The sequence below is a fragment of the Capricornis sumatraensis genome, chromosome 6, assembly GCF_032405125.1.
Source record: "Capricornis sumatraensis isolate serow.1 chromosome 6, serow.2, whole genome shotgun sequence".
NCBI classification, from domain to species: domain Eukaryota; kingdom Metazoa; phylum Chordata; class Mammalia; order Artiodactyla; family Bovidae; genus Capricornis; species Capricornis sumatraensis.
Genome location: NC_091074.1, coordinates 31,547,844 through 31,566,216, shown reverse-complemented (window position 1 = coordinate 31,566,216; position 18,373 = coordinate 31,547,844). Strand labels below are relative to the sequence as shown.

General features: G+C 43.8%; 1 protein-coding gene and 1 pseudogene across 1 annotated transcript; both read right to left on the bottom strand.

Annotated features, from left to right (window-relative positions):
* Positions 1–4,449: 4,449 nt before the first annotated feature.
* On the bottom strand, positions 4,450–5,025 carry LOC138080948 (interferon omega-1-like). Its single transcript, XM_068973856.1, has one exon. It carries the CDS (start codon positions 5,023–5,025, stop codon positions 4,450–4,452), a length of 576 nt encoding a protein of 191 aa, XP_068829957.1.
* Positions 5,026–11,115: 6,090 nt separating this feature from the next.
* LOC138080684 (interferon alpha-3-like) lies at positions 11,116–14,143 on the bottom strand (annotated as a pseudogene).
* Positions 14,144–18,373: the final 4,230 nt, after the last annotated feature.

Sequence of the window (18,373 nt, the reverse complement as noted above, 5' to 3'; positions counted from 1 at the left end):
ATTAATAATTCTAATAATTATAAAATATTTGTATTTAATTGTCCAAGATGACTCATAGATTGTTAAGTGATCCTCACCATAAAATTGAGATACATGATGGACAAGATCCTTGAGAGTTATGACCCCTGCTCAGATTGGATTACAAACGTTTCAGTGAATCCTCTGTAGAAAACTCCAAGCTGATGGTACTTGTGGCTATAGGTAAAGCATATTTAATGCTACGAAATTACATGAATATGGGAGAAGACTGGAAGAATAGAAGATGACGTCCGGACAGAAATCTGCCTGATGTTGTGACCCTCCAGTGGGAAGGAAGACTTGGGGACAAGACTGAGACTTAAAGGCTCCCCAAGGGAAAAAGAAAATTATTTCATTCACTATTAATATAAAAGGTAAATTTCTCCTGTAATGTTAATTGTCTGAAAATCTTTTAAAATATGTACGTCTTAAACTCACATCAAGTTGAAATATTTTCCTTATGCCACAACAGTACTTGTAAGTTGCTGGCTTTAATGGAAGCAAAATCATCAGTACTGTTTTCAAAATTGCTACTTCGTATATATCTCTCTTCACTGAGGGAATGCCATATTTGACAAATTAGGACCCAGTCAGTTTAGTTCAGTTCAGTTGCTCTGTTGTGTCTGACTCTTTGCAGCCCCATGAATTGCAGCACTCCAGGCCTCCCTGTCCATCACCAACTCCTGGACTGCACTCAAACTCACGTCCATCGAGTCCGTGATGCCATCCAGCCATCAAATCCTCTGTCGTCCCCTTCTGCTCCTGCCCCCAACCCCTCCCAGCATCAGAGTCTTTTCCAAAGAGTCAACTCTTTGCATGAGGTGGCCAAAGTACTGTAGTTTCAGCTTTAGCATCGTTCTTTCCAAAGAACACCCAGGACTGATCTCCTTTAGGATGGACTGGTTGGATCTCCTTGCAGTCCATGGGACTCTCAAGAGTCTCTCCAACACCACAGTTCAAAAGCATCAATTCTCCAGCACTCAGCTTTCTTCACAGTCCAACTCTCACATCCATACATGACCACTGGAAAAACCATAGCCTTGACTAGACGGGCCTTTGTTGACAAAGTAATGTCTCTGCTTTTGAATATGCTATCTAGGTTGGTCATAACTTTCCTTCCAAGGAGTAAGCGTCTTAATTTCATGGCTGCAGTCACCATCTGCAGTGATTTTGGAGCCCAAAAAAGTAAAGTCTGACACTGTCTCCACTGTTTACCCATCTGTTTCCAATGAAGTGATGGGACCAGATGCCATGATCTTCGTTTTCGGAATGCTGAGTTTTAAGCCAACTTTTTCACTCTCCTCTTTCACTTTCATCAAGAGGCTTTTTAGTTCCTCTTCATTTTCTGCCATAAGAGTGGTGTCATCTGCATATCTGAGGTTATTGATATTTCTCTTAAATAACCAATCTCAACTAACAAATTCCTTTTTCCTCTCATGTCTTTTCATCAGGAATCATCTATTAAACATCCATTTTTTTATGTAGTCAGTTTTTCATTGGAGAGTTTCATTAACTTTTTCAAAATGTCAAATCATATGGATTAGTTGCTTAAAAACCTGCAATCAAAATGCTTTTGATTTCAGCATAATGTGTGCTCAGTAGGTACCAGCTGTGAAATAGGCAGTTGGGGATATGATTCCAGCATGCATCTTCAAAAGGCATCACCATCAAGACAGATTTTTAAAGCCCTGAAAACTAGAGCAGGTCATGACCTAGTTCATGAGTTTGACCGGAAAACAGTTCTGGGCCCTGAACACAGGAAAACTACAAGTGTCTTTGTCACAAATGAAACTCAGACTGGATACCAGCCAGATGGCAGGAGTGCAGTGTGAGTGTGGAGCCTGGGATCTGCTTGAGGACCTTGCAATCTGTGTGTCTTCTAGCTGGATATCACGGAGTTTGAACAAAAATGAGTTATGAACTCCTTTACCTGGGTAAAGTGACAATGCAAGAGCAGAGGGTTCACTGTGTATGGATCAGAAATTCACAGAAGAAACCTGCATTTCCAGTGGATATGATGGGGAAAGGCTGTCACCTACTCTAGCGTACTGGTCTTAAAACGAAAGTCTCAGCTCCACAGCTCTTCTCAGCTCTACTCTGTGATGCTGGGGCTCCAGTTGTTTTCAGTACATTTCTCCTTTGCCTGCAGATTGCTTTCTTTCAGAGTTCTCCCGAACCGATTCCAAGAGATGGACGAGAAGGCTGGAGTATGACTGATGACAACCACCATCAATTAGGAAAAGGAAAACTAATGGTTGCTGCTAGATGCTGTGTGTCACCAGTCAGACTGGCAAAAAGTAAAAAGGATGATAAGACCCTGTTTTGGTCAATGTGTGAGAACATATAGGGACTTATATGGTCTTGAATATAGATTAATGTAGCCATTGTTATCATGCATAGTTGGCAGTAGGCATGTGCAAGATTTATGTGTTTTGACCAATGATATTGACTTCATGGCCCCTTGTTCAGAGAAAGACTCTCGCTTCCGTTATAAGACACCTGCATACACTTGTAGCAGTCTCTCCTCTAAAGGCACTAATTTCTGAGAAGGAACAGCTCTAGGAGGTGACCCTGCCAGCACTTAGGCACTAAAGTCTTCATGGAAAACAACTAGGATCAAACCCAGGACAGCCCAGGATTGGAGAGCAGAACCTCACACTGCATGGCCCTTGCACATTTCTTCCTGCCTCTACCTTGCTGCTGAAAGACGGAAACCCAACAGAGAGTTGAGAAGGTGATTTCAGAAATGTCTTCAAGAAGTAGTAGAGTAGTACTCATACTAAAGAAGCAAGAAACATTATTAAGGAGTAATGTGTGTGATTTTCTGCATTCGTACGAGATCTCTATGATTTCCCTATTATTCATTTTTATAGTAGATCAAAGCATTTTCTACTAATCCTTCTTTCTCAAAGAATTTCTATGACTTCGTAAGAATACTTCTAGAAGTCTGAAACACGGAAATTGGAATTGTCTTCAGCACTGAGCACAGGAGAGTTCACACACTGAATATACTGTGAAACTAGCACCCAAGTTAAATATTTTTACCAAAGACCTAGCATCTTTCCAGTGTTGCCTTTCAGTCACTGCCTCAGGCCAGCTGACCAGTCTGCTCCCTGTGGGCAGCTACTCTGGGACTCACTGTCCTGATTATCTGTGCGAAGCACACTTTTATGCTTCTTGTAATATGGACTCATTGATCCAAACAGTAGTCCTATGAAAAACTACTGTTATTTTCCCATATTTGAGAAGAAGATCAAGACTGAATGCATGCCTGCGTGCATGCTAAGTTGGTTCAGTCATGTCCAACTCCTGTGACCCATGGACTGTAGCCCACCAGGCTCCTCTGTCCATGGGATTTTCAAGAAAGAATACTGGAGGGGGTTGCCATATCCATCTCCTCAGTGTTTGTGATATTTTTCAGGGTCACACTGCTGTTAAATAGCAGAGCTGCATTCAAAGGCTTTGAAACTTCTGGAGCTCTCCTTTCACTTGTGCTCTCTTCCAGTGATTTCCACTCAGAGAAACTTTGAAGCCAGAAACCATCACAGAACAGAGCTCCTGTGTTGGAGGCAGTGAAGATATAGTGTAAGGGAGTGGATTGTTCAGTAAAGCAGGACCGAGGAGAAGGCAGGAGGAAGAGTAACAGGTGTCAGGCTCAGCCACTCAGCACCGCATGTTCGCAGCTTCCCTGGAGGAGGGGAGTCCTCCCCCCACATACTGACACCAACCATTCTCTGTAATTGGGTATAAATAGTTATACTTGTGGCTTCAGGACTACTCATCTACCTCCGTTTCAGAGACTCCTTTCTACCTGTTTCTTTTGGGTGGAGGGGGCTGCACTCCACAGCTTGCAGGATCTTAGTTCCCTGACCAGGTATCCATGGCACCTGAGCGTCTCATACTGGAAGCATAGATTCCTATCCTTTTGACTGCCAAGGATCCAGAAATTCTACCTTTTGACAATCATTTCCTGAAAAGTGATACAACTATTCTGTAGTATAAATGGACACATGTTATTCCACAATAGGTTTATGTAGACCAAATAAGTATTTAGTCCTTCATAATGAAAAAAGTAATTACTTTCATAAGGAATTAATAAATAAAACAAATTAGAATAAGGAAATGAACGTATTTTCTAAATTTTATTACAATGCAGACAAACATTTTTACATGAAAATATAGATATGATGAGATAAAATAAATACATAAATAAACATAAATAACATCAGGGCAGTCATCCCTTACAGACTGATCCCTGTGCAGTTGAATACTTTTTATATCTACTTGCTTATTGCTACTGAGAAAGTACTTTTGATTGAATTCAGGAAACACTGTGGCTAAAGCAGAAATCAGAGTCTTCTCAAATGACCTCAGGGGAGCGTACAAGGGTGATGTGGCGTCTTAGTCAGCGAGAGTCATGTCAAGGTAAATTCAGGCCTCCACCATCATTTTTAACCTTTCTTGCAAGCTGGCTAATGAAGACAAGGATCTCATGATTTCCACTCTGACAGTTTCCCAGGCGCAGTCGCTGTATCCCTTCTCTTGCAGGTAGACATGGATGCCCTGGAAGTACCTCTTCACGGCCAGGGTGGGGCCCGTCCTTCCCAGGGCAGAGTCTTCCTCTCCCATCACCTGCCCCAGGCAGGCGTCCAGGTCGTCCAGCTGCTGATGGAGTCCAGTGCGGAGCTGCTCCAGGAGGGTGGTGTCCCAGGCAGCAGAGGAGCGCTCTGTGTGGAAGAGGTTGAAGCTCTGCTGGAGCATCTCATGGAGCACAGAGATGGCCTGGGCCTCCTGGAGCTGGCCGCCCTCCACCATCTCCTGGGGGAAAGCGAAGTCTTTTCTGTCCTGCAGACAGAAGCGAGGGGAGAGTCTCCTCATTTGGCCCAGGAGCCTGAGGTTCTTCCTGCCAATGAGAACATGGTTCTGAGACAGGTCACAGCCCAGGGATCCTCCCGGGCCGTAGCTGACCAGCGCCAGGGCCATGAGTAGAGAGAGCACGAAGGCCATGGGGAAGATGCGGCTGCTGCTGGGCTGGCTGAGACGGCGTCTGGGGGAACCTTGAGGTAGGTTCTCTGATGCCATGCTTTCTAAGCGAGGCCATTAAATAGGGAACATGGTAATTTTCATTTTCTAATTGTTTTAATACACTTTCACTTCCTTTTTTGATTTTCATTTATGTATTCACAATATAATCAAAGAAAATATCATCAGTTTAAAGTATTGATTTTACCTATTTCCCAATAACTTCAAATGTACCCATCCGATTGGATATCTGTCAATTAAATGAGAACGTTTTTATTATTCAACACTTTTACTTAAACTGTTCAACACTTTTCTGCTCAGAGTTTCAGAGCTGGAGGAAGGACATTCAGTGATCCTGTCTCTCACTGGAAGCTTATGTCACGGAATCTAGTGAGTTTCAGTCATTCATTCAGGCAGTTGATTCCACTGGGCATCTCTGTTCCTCTGTCTCTTTCTTCCTCTGAGAACGAAGGACAGTGAGAACCAGGCTACTGGTTCTGGGAGAAATAGCCTTCTTTCCTTTACTTGAGTATAATGTTTCACTTAGTTTCTACATTCTTTCAGTGACTTGCTGGCCAGGCTTTGTCTTGCTGCTCCTGCTCTAGTTCTAATTCACGTTGAGGTTAGAAAGATAAAGCGAAGTGAAGAAAGGCAGAGGGGCTGAGCTCTGTCATATTTAAGATGTTAGTTTTGTTGTTGTTGTTTCCCTTTGCCACTTTTCTAAAATTAAGGCTCCACAGTTGTTTTGTGGGCAAAAAGAAAACTAATCTAAGTCTGAATGTCTGAATATGAACGAAGAGAAGTGGTTTTCCCCGACACAATGATGTCTTCTGAGTTAGCAAACTTCAGTGCAGCACAGCTGGGGATGAGGCTGTGGCAGAGGGCAAGCATGAGGCCAGTATGAACAACAGAAAGGCTGGGCCACGGCTGCTGCTGACAGAAGCTCAACAAAGGGTAAGTCCCGGGTCAAGCGACTGTCATTTGCTTTGCAAGATCAGCTACCTCATTTTTCTTTCAATTAATGCACGTTGGATTCGTTTCAGGAGAGAAGGAAGAAGTGAAGCCCATCACCTATCAAGAGAGGGACCACTAGAATGCCAGTTGCTGGAATACTAACCCTCTCTGGCAGAGTCTTGGAGACCAGCCTTGCTGAGCATCTGTCTAGGTAATACATCCACTCAGGCAAGGAGAAGATGCTTTGAAAAAAACTAGAATGAAGTAGAATTAAATGATTGCAAAACATCCTGAACTTAATCTGGATAATACTAATTATGATATTAAACATAATAGCTGAATTTGAAAACCTGCTACTAATGGACTAGTCACTGTTCAAGTTCTTTAGAATTTTAACTGAATCCTCTCATTAACTCTTAGGATCACACTTACTTATACTCCTGGAGAAAAACATAAATCTAGACAAATGAACTGTTCCAATCATAGCAAAGATTCAAGAGCAAACCTTGGGGGCTTTGATTTATCTGACCGATCTGATTAAAAAAAAAAGGAGGGGTGCAAATGAACACGACATTAAGGAACCAATGAAATAAGTGATAGGAGGAGAATGAGTTGACAATGACCCCTTAATCCATTTCAAAGGCCAAAGGGTCATGACCTATTGTTTTGTAGGGCCAATTGTGTGGTCTGAAGACCACAAAATCAAGATCTAATCATAAATAGACAAAATCACTATGAGGTAGTTGGAAGGGAGTAGATTGTTCTGCCAGCTTAAAGAAAAGCAGGAGTTTGCTCATTGTCTAGTGGTTAGGGTCCAGCACTTTCACTGCTGTGACCTGATTTCAATCCCTGGTTGGGGAAGTCCGATCACACAAGCCTCGAGGAAGTCTAAGCTTTTATGAGTGGTTTCTTCAATGAAATATAGTAAAATGATTTTGTTAACCCTATGAGAGGTAAGCCCTACTTTCTATGTATTTAAACCTCTTGACCTTTCTTGTGAGCTTGCTGCTGCTGCTGCTGCTGCTGCTGCTGCTGCTGCTGAGTCGCTTTAGTCGTTTCCGACGCTGTTCAACCCCATAGACGGCAGCTCACCAGGCTCACCTGTCCCTGGGATTCTCTAGGCAAGAACACTACAATGGGCTGCCATTTCCTCCTCCAATGTGAACAAAGAAAAAGCAGGTAACAGTCTCTCGCCACATGAGTTCTGACGTTTCTCCTTCAGGATGACAATGAAAACATCTTTCAGCATCAGGTTCTGCAGAATGAAGTCTCTACCCACTGCAGTCCCTGACCTCCAACACGCCCTGATGGGAGTTCAGGGTTGAGATCAGGAATGAGGCACTCTGTGCTCTGGGAAAACTGACACAAGAGGCCTTCTGATAGTTAGATAATTTCCGGAGAAAATTGATGAACCCAATTTTACAACTTCTCATGGGTAGAAAGCTCTAAAATCTTTCAGAGAGACATCTGTTCCTGCTGATTCTCGGCCACTTTCTCCCGAGATGTGAGTCTATCTGCACGTCGCCCCTCACCACAGTCGCATGCATGCTGACCTCCTCTGCGTGCGTGGGGCAGGTCCTCAGGGCTGAGGGGGGCTGCGCTCTGGCCTGCAGTCCTCAGCAAGTCCTCCCAATAAAGTGAACTCTCGGGAGTCATGTTTTGGGGTGTGTTTTTTTTTGTTGACAAGGACCCCTTCCAGGAGATCTCCTCAGGTAACCTGCTGTTCTCATTCGAAAGGAAGACACCTGCGTTTTTCACCTCCAGTCCCGCCGGGTCACCCCGGTGTCTACTGACGGAGTCCAGTGAAGAAGCTCTACTCTATGTCCAACCTCTGGTCAAGATGTGGGTGTCGAAGAGGCCTATGCGTGACCCAGATGGAAGCGCACATGTGCTTCCTAGACAGAGCAGTGAACATTTTTGTCCTTAGCAGGGAGAAACTGGCTTGAATTGTGAAGTAAGCCTCAAGGCCTTGTATAGTTATCTTTTTAAAAACTTTCTAGCTCAACCTATTAAACATCATTAAGTAATACTATAGAACTGACATGAAAAGGTTATTTAGAAAATAATTTGTTAATGAAATGGTATTTTTAGCGATAATATCAGAATGTTTTTTACTTGTTTAGGACCCTAATCCTCAAGAAGGTTTCCAAACCTCTCAATGTACTTTAAACGTTCCCTGAGGGGCTTCCCTGGAGGCTCAGTGGTGAGGAGTCCACCTGCCAACAGGACCCCATGCGGTCCTAGAGGCTGCACGTGCTGCAGGACAGTGAGCCCAGGGGCACAGCTCCTGCCCTGTGCTCTAGACCCCGGGCCCTCACCACCGAAGCCAAGTGCACTGGAGCCTGAGCTCCCCAACAAGAGAGGCTCCCACAGCGAGAAGCCTGTGCCCCACAACTAGAGAGGACCCACCTCTGCCACAACTAGAGAGAAGTCCGTGCGGCAGTGAAGACACAGCACAGTGAGAAATGAATAAATGAATAAAATTATTTCAGAAGTCCCTCTGACTTTACATATAGCTGCTGAGCGCTGTATGTTGCAAAGAAAGAAGAGAAAGATGATTGATCCATCAATGTCCTGAAGATTGCCCACATTAAATACGTGAATTTCCACAAAGATCTTTGTTACTTTGAGAAATTGTTCTTTTCCGATGTGCATGTTACTAACATATGTCCTGCGAGGAAGGCTCTGTCCCCCTGTTGCTAAATGTATTAAAAGCCCTGCCTGTGCCCCTTCTCTTCAATCTTGTTTGATTGGGTTTGTCTCTCAGAGATGCAAAGACACCAGGATGGAATTTAAGAACTTCCTTGGATTGCATTGTCCCCAGGCACCTCTTGCCCTGCTCTCTGATAACTTGCTGGGTCCTAAGGAAGACACAAGTCTGCAGTTGTGACGGGAGTGACCGTCGCCCCTTCCAGGACTCTGCAGACTGCTGTGGGGTGAGTGTCTCCCGTGCTGGGGACACAGCTGGTGGCCAGGCCTTCGTGCTCTGTCTCTGCTCTCAGCATCCGCTTCAGTCTTCTCCGTCTCTGAAAAGGAATGTTGTGAGAAGCACTTGCCTCAGTGCAGCCCATCTGTGCTGTTCTGTGTCCTGAGGACCCGCTGCTGCTCCAGGAAACACTTTAAACATCTCTATTCTCCTTCCAAGTTCTCAAGCTGCTGCTGACTTTCAACTCCAAGTTTCCGGTGCTTTGGGGTTTTTTCAAAAGAGATTCCTGAACCAGGTGAGTTCCTCCTAGTGCAACCAGCACATGAAATAGCCTAGGTGCACGCTCAGAGGAGAAAGCAATGGCCACCCACTCCAATACTCTTGCCTGGAGAATCCCACGGACGGAGGAGCCTGATAGACTGCAGTCCATGGGGTCGCAGAGTCGGACATGACTGAGTGACTTCACTTTCACTTTTCACTTTCATGCATTGGAAAAGGAAATGGCAACCCACTCCAGTGTTCTTGCCAGGGATGGCAGAGCCTGGTGGGCTGCCATCTATTGGGTCGCACAGAGTCGGACTTGACTGAAGTGACTTAGCAGCAGCGGACGCTCAGAGGAGCCCCTGGTGTCTCCACCATTGCTCACTGTGGGGCGGGGTTCCCTCTATTTACTGTGTTTCTCTGGGAGGCTGGACAGTCTGGACCCGCAGTGCTTGGCAGGCAGAGCAGGTGACGTCACAGGAGAGTGTCTGACAGAGCTAGAACTTTCACTCTGGTTCTGCTTTTAGCTGGTGGTTTGCAGTCGTAAGGGGAAATTGACAACCAGAAACCGTAATGGAGAAGGACACAGCTGTATGAATGGAGAGGACGCCTTCATGTAGAGTGAATGCAGAGAGCACGCTGGGGATTTCTGCACTGGGAGGAAGTGCTGAGGATTACAGTGCATCCTCCTAGAAGTCAAGGGTAGGCATTCCTTTGAATGAATTATCCAAAGTTTAGCGATGACATGTGTGTTTAATATATACAAATAAGCTTGAGAAACCCTTTTACTTCCTTAGAGTCACATTTTTCATGGCAGCTACTGGTTCTGCATGGCCTCTCTTAGCTGTGTCTGCAGTCCTCAGCCTTCCTTGTTCTTCTTGCCTCCATTTGAAGAGTTCAGGAAGACTCTTTTCTCAGGAATGGCCAAGTGTAGAAAACTTCCTCTCCCTTCCTCACCCTACTCCAGGATCCTAGACTCCACAGATGCAGATTGACCTCCCATGATGGATGTGCTGCTGCTGCTGCTGCTAAGTCGCTTCAGTCGTGTCCGACTGTGTGCTACTCCATAGACGGCGGCCCACTAGTCTCCACCGTCACTGGGATTCTTCAGGCACGAACACTGGAGTGGGTTGCCATTTGCTTCTCCAATGCATGAAAATGAAGAGTGAAAGTGAAGTCACTCAGTCGTGTCCGACTCTTAGCGACCCCATGGACTGCAGCCTACCAGGCTCCCGTGTTGCTGGGATTCTCCAGGCACGAGTACTGGAGTGTGTCGCCATTGCCTTCTCTGCATGATGTATGTGGTTCTCCACTAACCCTTGAAGGCGCTCCTGTTCTTACAGGCCCCAGGCAGGCACCTGAGTCCATGACCTGGGCTTTTCTCCACCCATCTCCCTCCCTCCTCTAGTCTATGTCTCAAGAATCACATTCAGTCCCTCCTCACATTGTCCCTTGTTCCTTCTATGACCCAGGGTGGGTGACCCCATTCCCTCTATATTCAGGTGAATTCAGTATAGGCTTATCTTGTAGGATCAGGCTTTGCGTTAGGTTTTATTCAAACGTGTGTGCAATTCAGTTTGTTTCTTTTCAAATTACTTTTATTTTCTCCACTGAAAAAGAAGAGTAGTCTTATACAAAATAGAGTACAAAGCAAATATCTTATGAATGATAAAGATTTAAATGCTATGAACAGCCTAAATATTTCTGATAAATAAATAAATATTACAACTTTTTAAGATATGGAAAATGGATTCTTAAATCTGTTTTGAACAGTTAGGGTAACTAAACCTTTAACCTACATTTAAATCATCCCATATATTAGCCATTACTTATGTTTCATCTAACACAAAAATAGAGTTAAAGGTTGCACTTTGAGTCTTAGAAAATAGCCACTTCGCTGACCTGATGAACTGTTTTCAGATTCAACGCCTTCTTTATTTCCTGAGTTTTCCGACGAGCTCGTTGGCAAAGACCAAGCACCTTCTGCGCTGACAACCTTCCAGGCACAGCGGCTGTATTCTTTCTCTTTGAGATACACACTGATTCGCTGGAAGTAACTCTTCACAGCCAATCTGGAGTTCTCACTCCCTAAAGGTGACTGTTCTGGCGTCCTTCCCTCCCTCAGACATGCTTCCAGGTCCTCCAGCTGCTGATCAAGTCCCACGAGGAATCTGTCCAGGAGGCTCTTGTCCTGACCTGCAGAAGAGCCCGTGGTGCTGAAGAGCTGGAAGGTCTGCTGGAGCAACTCGTGCACAACAGCTGTGGCTTCTGTCTTCTCAAGCCTGGTCCCGTGCACCAGGGTCTGAGGAAATCTGAAGTCAGTCCTGTCCCTCAGACAGGACACAGTGGGTACTCTCTCCTTCTGACTCCAAGTGCGAAGCTTTCCATATTGCCGTGGCAGCTCACAGCCAAGGGAACATGTAGGGCTGGAGCAGAGCATCACCAGGGCCAGCAGCACAGAGACAGGGAGGGCCACTGGGACTCTAGGGGCTTGCAGGACCGCCTGCAGGGGAGGTCTAGACGAGTTCTGAGGGCTTGGGGTGATGGGTGGCTCCTAAAGAGTGAATTGAGATACTTTCATCTTCTGGGTTTTTCCACATTTGCCCTTTCCTCTCTTTTTCTACTCTTTGTAAGGAAATCAATAAAAGTGCTAATTTTTGCCATGAGTGCCTATGTGGGAGACATCAAATCATGCGTGCCACTGTGGTTGATAGCTACACAGCCGTATATTATGCTTTTCACACCTCCTTAGTTGCTCCTCGGAGAAGAGTCTGATCAAAGTCAGAGAAGGAATAAATATTCATACAACAGGTGGCTTTTCCAGGTCACCAAGAAATATTCAGTATGAAAACAGCTTATAAGAGAAGCTTTTGATTTTTCTCATTTTTTCCTCATTTACCCTTTTCCCTCTTCTTTAAAAAATTTCATTCAGTATGTACCTTTATGATTTCACCTGAATAGGCCTTAAGCTCCCTGGAGACATTATAGAGAACAATATCACTGATATCATTTGTTAAAAATGAGTTATTTTGCAAGTATAATCCACAAGGCACTTATTAAGGTGCTGGTTGTCCTAAAAAATTCATGTGTGCCTGTGTTTATTTCTCTTTCTCCTCTACCACTGCAATATTTCAGAGGATACTTTGCTTCAGTCTTTGTGTGATTGTACAGATACTCTCATCTCCTTAGATATTTCACTAGGAAGTGATAATCTACCATGCACTAAGGGATACTGAGGTTGCAATGACATTCAACCCTTGTAATACATGTCTTACCAATTCTGTAAGGTACAGATAATTTTTAATAATATTCATGACAGAAATTTTTGCATACAGGGTCTCAGCAAAGTGTTTATAATAAACATGAATTAATCTTCACAGCTTTCCTATGAGATAATTACTATAATTATTGACATGTTTGCAAATACTGCTGCTACTGTTGCTAAGTCGCTTCAGTGGTGTCTGACTCTGTGCAACCCCATAGATGGCAGCCCACCAGGCTCCCCCAGGCTCCCTGGGATTTTACAGGCAAGAGTAGTGGAGTGGGTTGCCATTGCCTTCTCCGGTTTGCAAATAAGGAAAAGTGAAAACTCAGAGAGATTACTTAACTTGCTAACAGTCAGGATTAACTGCATAAGTGGTACTTGACCACTGTACTCTTCAGCCTCCATATTATTTCTCATTAACCTTAAGCATTTTCCATAAACTACATAACATACAGTTGTAATTAAGTAATCCCTCTAATTATGTAACATTTGACTGCCCTGAGAGATTGTAAGCTCCCTAAAGGCAGTAATGGCACAAGTGGAGAATCCAGGAAGGTGTGTGTCCCAGAGGAAGGGCACAGAGGGGTCTCTGTCCCATTGTCATTCGTCACTAAGGCATGTCCACTCTCTTTGATCCCACGGACTACAGGACGCCAGGCTTCCCTGTCCTCCTCTATCTCTCAGTGAAGTAAAATGAAGTGAAGTCGCTCAGTCGTGTCCGACTCTTTGCGACCCCATGGACACCAGGCTCCTCTGTCCATGGGATTTTCTAGGCAAGAGTAGTGGAGTGGGTTGCCATTTTCTTCTCCAGGGAACTTCCCAACCCAGGGATCGAACCCAGGTCTCCCACATTGTAGATAGACGCTTTAACATCTGAGCCACCAGGGAAGTCAGAGTTTGTTAAAATTCATGTTCATTGAGTCAATCCAATGTGATCGAATCATCTCATCCTCTGTTGTCCCCTTCTCATCCTGCCCTCAATCTTTCCCAGCATCAGGGTCTTTTCCAGTGAGTGGGCTCTTCCCATCAGGCCCCGAAGTACTGCAGCTTCAGCTCTGTCCCAGAAGTACTTTGAAGAGAACTATACACACCAAAGTTTGAGTAGACCTAGTATTTGAAGACTGTTTCAGAAAATGAGAATCTTCTGAAAACAAAGATAGTAAGAGAAATTTAAATGGATTTTTTAACTTTCTGGATAATTTCTCAAAATATTGTCTCAGGTGGAAACAGAGACTCTCAGAGTTGCTCTTTAGTTGCCATAATCTGCCACTTGAAATACAGGATTGGAACTTATCAGGTGCAAAGGGAACTGTGTATTCAGCTGTCATCTAATGATTGTAATGTCCCTGGAATGAGTGAATGGAACTTTTGTGACAATGAAGAATAGGAGCTGGAAAGGAAGACCTTATTTAGTGTTCCTCTAAAGAAGGAAGCACCTTGTCAGAGCAGACAGCTCGGTCCAGTGCATGAGACAGTGGACATGGGGCAAGATCCCTGGGTTGATGTCACAGCTCCAGCCTGCACTGCCTGTGTGACCTGCGGCACTACGGTTTCTCCTCTTAAATGGAACTGATCATCACAGAAGTTTCACTGGATTTTTCTGAAGATTGTAGGACATAACGTACTTCTGACAATGCTTGGACATACAAGCTTTCAGTATCTGTTAACTGTTCCCACGAGGCAGAAAATTCACACATCCATCTATGGAAACTGGATAGAATTTCCCTGCGATGACCTGTTTCCCTTCCCTTAATGCTCAGCTCACTGGTCAACATTATCACATCTAATCTCATCTCTGCGTGAACATGATGTGCTGTCCAAACACTACATCTAGTAGCTTCCAGGGAACAGCTGACCTCTCACACATGAATAGGGTGACCGTCCAGTCTGTACCCGACTCTCTTTTCAGGGTGAGTTAATAGGTCTATATCCTCAGAATCCAATAACCTCCATGAAGAGGGAGAAATGTAAACAGACAAATAAAGATAAATAAATAGTAACTGGGAGTTAGCAGAGCGGTCCTCTACCCTTTTAGGTAACACTGTGCCTAAGAGCCTGCCACCCTCCTTGGCTCTGTCTGCAGCTAAACAGTGTCACATAAGCTGCTCTGAAATCTGTCATCTGTAGAGCTCTGCATCCCTGTTTGTGTAGTTAAGTGACATTTTGTCATTTGGCAGAGATGTCACTGTACGTTTTTCAACTACATCATTTACTTTCTCTTTACCTTTGTGCATTACTTCTTCATTCACAGCTTACTTTTACTTTCTAGAAATGTTGAATGAGTGGAAAGTTTTGATCTCTTGAAAAATCATGAAGGAAATACTTTAACTATTCTATTCATTTCCATTTTCTGTTCCTGTTTTTGCAATAAACCTCGAAGTGGAAACAGAAAAGATTGTAGGAGCGTTAGCACAGCTTTTACAAACGGAGATACAAATGACAAAGAAGAGGCAGCAGTATGAAAACTGCATAAAAGTACCTAAGAAAAAGTGGGTTCCCTGACGTGGCGGGACACTGGCCTGGGCTAAGAAGGCACATTCTAACCACTTGAACACTTGGACAGCAGCGGTGGTTACACTTTATTTTATTAATGTGAACTTAGATGAGCATCAGGATTTAAGATGGAAATGTTGTAGTCCCAAATTCTATTTAAATGTTCTAATTGTTGAAACATTTCTTTTGTATTTAGAATATTTCATTCTGTGTATCACAATTCAGATTGTATGCATGGAAAACAAAACAGAGAGAATTTTGTGGAATGAATATGCCAATCTCAATAAATATATTTTCCATTATAATAGCAATTTCAAAAATTCAAATTTGAAAATCTTCAGCCATCATGTAAAACAGAATCTCTATAACATCTATTGTTTCCCTGACCTAAATTAGCCACCTTTTCAGAGAACCAATTTGAGGCACAGCTAAACCAGACCCCCCCAAAAATACATATACATATGTATTTGCATCAACATTCAAAAAACAAAGATCATGGCATACAGTCCCATCACTTCATGGCAAATAGATGGGGAAAAAGTGGCAACACTGTCAGATTTCATTTTCTTGGGGTCCAAAATTACTACGGATGGTGACTGCAGCCACAAAATTAAAAGACTCTTTCTCCTTGGAAGAAATTATATGAGAAAACTAGACAGTGTGTTAAAAAGCAGAGATACCATGTTGCCAACAAAGGTCCATCTAGTCAAGGCTATGGTTTTTCCAGTGGTCATGTGTGGATGTGATTTGGATCATAAAGAAAGTGAGCGCCGAAGAATTGATGTTTTTGAACTGTGGTACTGAGGAAGAGTCTTGAGAGTCCCTTGGACTGCAGGGAGATCAAACCAGTCAATCCTAAAGGACATCAACCCTGAATATGCATTGAAAGGACTGATGCTGAAGCTGAAGCTCTAAAACTTTGGCCACCTTCTGAGAAGAAACCGACCCTTTGAAAATGACCCTGATGCTGTGGAAGATTGAGGGCAGGAGGAGAAGGGGGCGACAGTGGATGAGATGGTTGCTTGGCATTACTGACTCAACGGACATGAGTTTGAGCAAACTTGGGAGATAGTGAAGTATGGGGATGCCTGGCATGCTACAGTTCATGGGGTCACAGACAGTCAGATATAACTAAGCAACTGAACAAAAATATATACACATATATAAATACACACACTTGTACACTATATATTAAATAAGTATACACATGTGTGTTGCTACTTTAACACAAAAGGGGAACAGCAAATGTTTATTAAATTGCTATCTTATCCTGTATTATTTATTTTCCTGCACCATAAATGTTACCTCATTAGCAGGATAACAGCTAGACTAATTAAGTGACTGTTAGTGGTATTAAAAATAAGCATAGTAATGTGTCAAATAGTTTATATAGTGTTCCATCAATTGCTATTAATTTTATGTCTTAACTCTTTATGGATACAAAAATTTGTTTTTGTTTTTTTGTCCTCGCACACAGCATGTGTGAGTTATTTTTTGAAGATCATTATTAGGAAGACTGTCTTCAACTTTCCATTTCCAATATTTAGAGGATCAGGATGAGGCTCTTGGGCCTGGACCCAAATGGAAGACTCACTCATCACGTTTTCTTCAGTCATCCTCACCTAGTTGCAAGGAACTGCCTGATTATTCTTGTCTCCCTCAGGTAGTAAGGAAACAGCCTGTAATGTGTCTACACTGTGGATATTTCCCTGCAGGCAATGCCTTTGGGAATCAGCTTGGACATTTCTTCCAAACAGCTTATGATACTGTGAACTATGACTGGCATTCTTGTCATTCTTTCTAAAGTTGAACTTGGAAAAAAAGCATTTGGGTCAGACTGTATTTTAAGGAAGTGTGTGCAAGCAAGAACAATCCTTGTTCCCCTCGACCCCTACCAGAACTTCATTTGAACAAACAGTGCAAACGTGAAACCTGGCCTCATGCCCTGTTAAGTACAAACTAGCACGTTCCATTGGCGCTTGCCATCTCCCTGCAAGGATTAAATCATGTGCTCTTGCAGCTGCGTTTCAACACCCCTGGAAAGGAATCTCGGGTGGAAAGCAGAAGTGAGGCATTCTGTGTGCAGGGAAAACTGGCAGAACAAGTCTTCAGAAGGTGAGCTATTTTCGGGAGCCTATTTTAAGAACTCAATTGTTCTTCTGTCTCCTCACATCTAGAAAAGCATGGAAACCCTTCATGGTGACGACTGGTCTTGTGACTCCAAGAAACCTTCACGACACTGGCAGAAAACTTCCACAAAAAATAGGCACCTGATTGCATGTATTGCCCCTTCACCAAAATCACATATATCGCTCTGTGTGTCTTTGGAACAGCTTCTCAGAGCTATCTGAGGTGCTGTCTCCTGGGCTGTAGTCCTCATTTTGCCCCCCAAACACTTAACTTTCAACTTTTGTGTTGCGCATTTTTAAAAGTCAGCACCCTGAACTTATCTCTTCATCCATTCATCACCCAATAGTTTCCCAACTTGCTTGCAGTGAGATTCCCATGAGGATAAATCCAGGCCATGGAACATGAGAGGAAGTGCTCTCACCCTGTATAGTCCTGGTGCTTGGAAGCATCCCCTGTGAGCCACCAGACTTTTTCCCTTTACTGCCGAGTGTGCTAGATCGAAGTACCACAAACTTGGAGTCACATATTGATGATGGACAAAGCCACAAAACAGAAGGTACCCATGTCTCTGAATCACCCTTTGAACGAGAGCAAACCAGAAGATTCTCTTGACCTGGAAGGCCTGCATTGTGTTCTTCAGAGAAGGAAAGATAGATTTCTATGATGATGAAAATCCACACAGTTTATTCTTTATCTCTATAGCACCTAGACTTAACTGAAAAAGATATTTAAGAAAGAGGGTCCTGAAAACCTGTCCATGGGAAAGAAACGCTGAATGCTGAGTATAGAAAATACCAGCCCCGCAGACATCAAGAGATCTTTTCAATGATGATCACAAGATCTTTATACAAGAAAAGACATTCTGTTCTGCTGTCCACACCTGCTTCTGAAAAATCAAGATTTTCATTTTGGTGTTCAGTGACAGAGGAAGTATGAGCTGCAATCGCTTTGGAACAGGAAGCAAACAATAATGGAATTCATTAGTGAGTGTTACAAATGTAAACACCCTTATTGTTGCCATTTCTTTGAAGATTCCTACATGAGGGAAAGGCACTTTTCATGTCCACTCTGACAGCCTCTCAGGCAAAGTGGCTGTATTCCAGCTCCCTGAGGTAGAGATGGATGCCCTGGAAATACTGCCGGGCCGGAAGTCCCGTGAGAACAGCACAGACTGTCTCCTTCCATGGGCTCCAGTTGTTTCAGGCTCTGATCCCGGCTGCAGGGTAGCACGGCTGTCCTCCGTGGTGAAGAGTTGGAAGCTCTGCTGGAGCATCAGATAGTGTTTGGAGGGGCCCTGAGTCATC

Excerpts from the sequence above, each read along its gene's own strand:
- LOC138080948 (XM_068973856.1), bottom strand. The coding sequence starts at position 5,025 with ATGGCCTTCGTGCTCTCTCTACTCATGGCCCTGGCGCTGGTCAGCTAC.